Source organism: Hemiscyllium ocellatum, chromosome 38, assembly GCF_020745735.1.
Source record: "Hemiscyllium ocellatum isolate sHemOce1 chromosome 38, sHemOce1.pat.X.cur, whole genome shotgun sequence".
NCBI classification, from domain to species: domain Eukaryota; kingdom Metazoa; phylum Chordata; class Chondrichthyes; order Orectolobiformes; family Hemiscylliidae; genus Hemiscyllium; species Hemiscyllium ocellatum.
The window spans coordinates 17250553-17256552 of NC_083438.1; the positions used below are offsets into that span (position 1 = coordinate 17250553).

Here is a 6000-nt window from a genome sequence, read left to right on the forward strand (position 1 = left end):
GTGGGGGAGGGGTTTGTGTGTGACAGTGCCAGGGAGCCGGTTACCTGCCGATGGTGGGGGAGGGTGTGTGTGTGACAGTGCCGGGGAGTGGGTTACCTGCCGATGGTGGGGGAGGGGGCTGTGTGTGACAGTGCCGGGGGGAGTGGGTTACCTGCCGATGGTGGGGGAGGGGGTGACAGTGCCGGGGAGTGAGTTACCTGCCGATAGTGGGGGAGGGGTGTGTGTGTGACAGTGCCGGGGAGCCGGTTACCTGCCGATGGTGGGGAGAGGGGTGTGTGTGACAGTGCCAGGGAGTGGGGAGTGTGACAGTGCCGGGGAGTGGGTTACCTGCCGATGGTGGGGGAGGGGGCTGTGTGTGACAGTGCCGGGGAGCGGGCTACCTGCCGATAGTGGGGGAGGGGGTGTGTGTGTGTCAGTGCCGGGGAGTGGGTTACCTGCCGATGGTGGGGGAGGGGGGTGTGTGTGACAGTGCCGGGGAGCGGGCTACCTGCCGATAGTGGGGGAGGGGGCTGTGTGTGACAGTGCCGGGGAGTGGGTTACCTGCCGATGATGGGGGAGGGGGGAGTGTGACAGTGCCGGGGAGTGGGTTACCTGCCGATGGTGGGGGAGGGGGCTGTGTGACAGTCCCGGGGAGCGGGCTACCTGCCGATAGTGGGGGAGGGGGCTGTGTGTGACAGTGCCGGGGAGTGGGTTACCTGCCGATGGTGGGGGAGGGGATGTGTGTGACAGTGCCGGCTAGCCGGTTACCTGCCGATGGTGGGGGAGGGGGCTGTGTGTGACAGTGCCGGGGAGCCGGTTACCTGCCGATGGTGGGGGAGGGGGTGTGTGTGACAGTGCCAGGGAGTGAGTTACCTGCCGATGGTGGGGGAGGGGGTGTGTGTGACAGTGCCGGGGAGCCGGTTACCTGCCGATGGTGGGGGAGGGGCTGTGTGTGACAGTGCCGGGGAGCCGGTTACCTGCCGATGGTGGGGTTGTCCGCGTTGCCACACCAGCCACACTCGAAGTTTTGCAGACAGTCCTTACAGCTGAGGAAGGCCGAGCAGTCTGTACACAGGCTGACCGAGTGGACACTGCAAACAGGGCACACACAGGGAGGGCAAACGTGACAACCAGCCAGCGCTCCAAACAATCCACCCAGAGCCAGTCTGCGCCCGCACTGCGCTGGGATAACCGGCCATATCCTGGGGACCCTCTCTCACCACCAGCTCTCAGGCCACACACCGAAGTGCAGTGACAGCACGTATACCAGACCCCGTTAATACCAGCCCCCACCACTTCCCTTGGCAGCGCATTCCATACCCGTATCTCCCTCTGAGCGAAAAAGTTGCCCCGTGGGTCTCTTTTAAATCTTGCCCCTCCCATTTTTCACCTATACCCTCTAGTTCTGGACTCCCCCACCCCAGGGAAAAGACCTTGTCTATTTACCCTATCCATGCCCCTCATGATTTTACAAACCTCTATAAGGTCACCCCTCAGCCTCCGACGTTCCAGGGAAAACAGCCCCAGCCTGTTCAGCCTCTCCCTGTAACTCAGATCCTCCAACCCTGGCAACATCCTTGTAAATTTTTTCTGAACCCTTTCAAGTTTCATAACGTCCTACAGCAAGGAAACCAGAATTGCGCGCAATATTCCAACAGCGGCCTAACCAATGTCTTGTACAACCGCAACATGACCTCCCAACTCCTGTACTCAATACTCTGACCAATAAAGGAAAGCATACCAAATTCGTTCTTCACTATCCTATCTACCTGCGACTCCACTTCCAAGGAGCTATGAAGCTGCACTCCAAGGTCTCTTTGTTCAGCAACACTCCCTAGGACCTGACCGTTAAGTGTATAAGTCCTGCCTTAGCAAAATGTGAGGGTCTGAATACAGGCTGAAGTAACCAGTTATAGTCAGGAACAGCCATTTAATACACGCTCTGACTAACAAAGGCAGCAATAACATGACTACTTAATGCAAATAACATGACAAAATGGCTTCAAGGTTCCCAGCCCCACACCCCTTCCTATCTCTGTAACCCCCTCCCTATCTCTGTAACCCCCTCCAGCCCCTACACCCCCTCCCTATCTCTGTAACCCCCTCCCTATCTCTGTAACCCCCTCCAGCCCCTACACCCCCTCCCTATCTCTGTAACCCCCTCCCTATCTCTGGAACCCCCTCCAGCCCTGACACCCCCTCCCTATCTCTGTAACTCCCTCCAGCCCCTACACCCCTCCCTATCTCTCTAACCCCCTCCACCCCTGACACCCCCTCCCTGTCTCTGTAACCCCCTCCCTGTCTCTGTAACCCCCTCCAGCCCCTACACCCCTCCCTATCTCTGTAACCCCCTCCCTATCTCTGGACCCCCCTCCCGCATCTATGACCTTCTGAGATCTTTGCACCAGTTGTCCATCAGCCTCTGGAAGGTTCCGGATCTCGCCATCTTTCCTAGCAGTCGCTGTGCACTCACTTCCTGGGGCTGAAGGCTCTGGATCTCAGCTCTCTGCCTCTCTCAAACTCCCTTTCCAGTTTAGACGCTCTCCAACATCAAGCTCCTTCACAAGTCACGGTCACGTCTCCTAACGGCTCGTGACCTGAATTGAAATTCTGGTTTTGACACCGGGGCCCAGCCTGTGTGCAAGGGGCTAGTTGCTGTCGTCGTCGTTGTCAGGCCGGGATCTGGAGGCTGACGCTGAGGGCTTGCTCCTTCCTAGCAGCTGCCTTCCCTGGGAGGTCAGGGTTCAGGAGAGATCCTGCAGAGGCACATACCTGTCATACCAGTGCCGACACTGCCCAGCTGGGTACTTGGCGAGGTAGGAGGTGAACAGGAAGCAGCTGCCTGTGGACTGGCACCAGGCACACTGGCTGGAGTTGCTCAGACAATCCCGACACGAGGTCTGCCTGTGAACAGCGAACACAGGAGCTGAACAGAGCTGGGGGAGGGGGACAAAGGGGGTGGGGGAGACGAGGCGGGGGCGGGGGTGGGGGAAGAGGGGTGGGAAATGGGGGCAGGGGAAAGAGGGGAGACCGCGGATACCGAGCACCCCGTGGACACAGTGTGACTTTTCACCCCAGCCATGGTCCCCGCCATCGCGCCTTCCCACGAGCCGTCACCCTGTCCACGCTGCACGACCTCTCACCCCCTGCCCCATGCTCCTGACCCTCCCCTCCTTGCCCCACGGTATTGATAGGGCGTCTCCCCGCCTGCTCACAGGTGACAGGGTCCGGGACAGGCAGCAGGAGAGTGGATAGCCCGGGGTGACCTGCCTCGGCGGGTACACTGGAAATCCCCCTTGCGGTTGACGTTGACCTGCCACTCGCAGTAGGGGTCCTGCAAAGGAAGGAGAGCGGACAGTGAGCATTCACAGAGGGAGGGTCCCGATCCCAGCGGAAATCCCTACTCCCCTCCCCGACACTCACCCGGCTGCAGGAGGGGCAGTCGGTGTGCTCCCTGCACAGCACACAGCCCCCAGGGGTCAGGATGAGGTGCCGACTCCTCCCACACTGGCCGTCAATGCCCAGTACCCGCTGGTGGCATGTGCTGGTGTCCGGACACCAGCCGCAGCCCTGATCAGCCAGACATGCCAGGCACGAGGGATAGGTGTCACAGTCCTCCGTCCGAAAAGGCTCCAGGAAATGGAAGGAGATCTCCTGGAATGACCAGAAAGGAGACCCACCTTAATCAATCACAGGTCAAAGTGCTTCGGCTCACTCACCGCCCCGTCTCACTCGCTCACCGCCCCGTCTCACTCGCTCACCGCCCCGTCTCACTCGCTCACCGCCCCGTCTCACTCACTCACCGCCCCGTCTCACTCACTCACCGCCCCGTCTCACTCACTCACCGCCCCGTCTCACTCGCTCGCTCACCGCCCCGTCTCACTCGCTCGCTCACCGCCCCGTCTCACTCGCTCGCTCACCGCCCCGTCTCACTCGCTCGCTCACCGCCCCGTCTCACTCGCTCGCTCACCGCCCCGTCTCACTCGCTCGCTCACCGCCCCGTCTCACTCGCTCGCTCACCGCCCCGTCTCACTCGCTCGCTCACCGCCCCGTCTCACTCGCTCACCGCCCCGTCTCACTCGCTCACCGCCCCGTCTCACTCGCTCACCGCCTCATCTCACTCACTCACCGCCCCGTCTCACTCACTCACCGCCTCGTCTCACTCACTCACTCACCGCCCCGTCTCACTCACTCACTCACCGCCCCGTCTCGCTCACCGCCCCGTCTCACTCACTCACCGCCTCGTCTCACTCACTCACCGCCCCGTCTCGCTCGCTCGCTCACCGCCCCGTCTCGCTCGCTCGCTCACCGCCCCGTCTCGCTCACCGCCCCGTCTCGCTCGCTCGCTCACCGCCCCGTCTCGCTCGCTCGCTCACCGCCCCGTCTCGCTCGCTCGCTCACCGCCCCGTCTCGCTCGCTCGCTCACCGCACCGTCTCGCTCGCTCGCTCACCGCACCGTCTCGCTCGCTCGCTCACCGCACCGTCTCGCTCGCTCGCTCACCGCACCGTCTCCCTCGCTCGCTCACCGCACCGTCTCACTCGCTCGCTCACCGCACCGTCTCACTCGCTCGCTCACCACCCCGTCACTCACTCGGGGTTGGGGCGGCACCTGTACACAGGGCTCTGAGAGTCTGGGACTGCGCCTGTACTCTGGGCACTGTGTGACTGGGGCTTCGTCTGTACTCTGGGCACTGCGTGACTGGGACTATGCCTGTACTCTGGGCACTGCGTGACTGGGACTGCGCCTCTACTCTGGGCACTGCGTGACTGGGACTGCGCCTCTACTCTGGGCACTGCGCGACTGGGACTGCGCCTCTACTCTGGGCACTGCGTGACTGGGGCTGCGCCTGTACTCAGGGCGCTGCGTGACTGGGACTGCGCCTGTACTCAGGGCGCTGCGTGACTGGGACTGCGCCTGTACTCAGGGCGCTGCGTGACTGGGACTGCGCCTGTACTCAGGGCGCTGCGTGACTGGGACTGCGCCTGTACTCAGGGCGCTGCGTGACTGGGACTGCGCCTGTACTCAGGGCGCTGTGTGACTGGGACTGCGCCTGTACTCAGGGCGCTGTGTGACTGGGACTGCGTCTGTACTCTGGGTGCTGCGTGAGTGGGGCTGCGTCTGTACTCTGGGCGCTGTGTGACTGGGGCTGCGCCTGTACTCTGGGCACTGCGTGACTGGGACTGCGCCTGTACTCAGGGCGCTGCGTGACTGGGACTGCGCCTGTACTCAGGGCGCTGTGTGACTGGGACTGCGTCTGTACTCTGGGTGCTGCGTGAGTGGGGCTGCGTCTGTACTCTGGGCACTGTGTGACTGGGGCTGCGCCGGTACTCTGGGCGCTGCGTGACTGGGACTGCGCCGGTACTCTGGGCGCTGCGTGACTGGGACTGCGCCTGTACTCAGGGCGCTGCGTGACTGGGACTGCGCCTGTACTCAGGGCGCTGCGTGACTGGGACTGCGCCTGTACTCAGGGCGCTGCGTGACTGGGACTGCGCCTGTACTCAGGGCGCTGCGTGACTGGGACTGCGCCTGTACTCAGGGCGCTGCGTGACTGGGACTGCGCCTGTACTCTGGGTGCTGCGTGACTGGGACTGCGCCTGTACTCAGGGCACTGCGTGACTGGGACTGCACCTGTACTCAGGGCGCTGTGTGACTGAGGCTGCGCCTGTACTCAGGGCGCTGTATGACTGGGGCTGCGCCTGTACTCAGGGCGCTGTGTGACTGGGTCTGCGCCTGTACTCAGGGCGCTGCGTGACTGGGACTGCGCTGGTACCAGGCTGGAACTCACCGATGTGTCGACAATGTTGGTGCGCTCCCAGGTCAGGGTCATCTCGCTGGTCTGCCCGTTGCCCGAGTTATTGAGGGTGCCCTCCAGGCGGATGGTATACTTGCTGCCTCGGGTGAGGATGGGGAACAGCCGGTCGCCGCTGTTTCTCTGAAGCAGGCGGATCTCCTTCTCTGGCTGGCCCGCCCAGTGACCAACCTCCTCCTGCATCAAGGGCACAGGAACATTCAGGTGGGGG

The 6000-nt window shown here is 62.7% G+C and overlaps 1 protein-coding gene across 1 annotated transcript in view; it reads right to left on the reverse strand.

The window, feature by feature from the left end:
• Positions 1–5972, reverse strand: part of megf8 (multiple EGF-like-domains 8) — an 88720-nt gene extending 82748 nt beyond the window's left edge. The window contains exons 1-5 of the mRNA XM_060852562.1: positions 5766–5972; positions 3403–3633; positions 3195–3313; positions 2752–2883; positions 957–1070 (exon numbers count right to left, since the gene is read on the reverse strand). Of these exons, the coding sequence (XP_060708545.1) occupies positions 957–1070; positions 2752–2883; positions 3195–3313; positions 3403–3633; positions 5766–5972 (803 nt within the window). The remainder of the gene's footprint in view (positions 1–956; positions 1071–2751; positions 2884–3194; positions 3314–3402; positions 3634–5765) is intronic.
• Between the last annotated feature and the right edge of the window lie 28 nt (positions 5973–6000).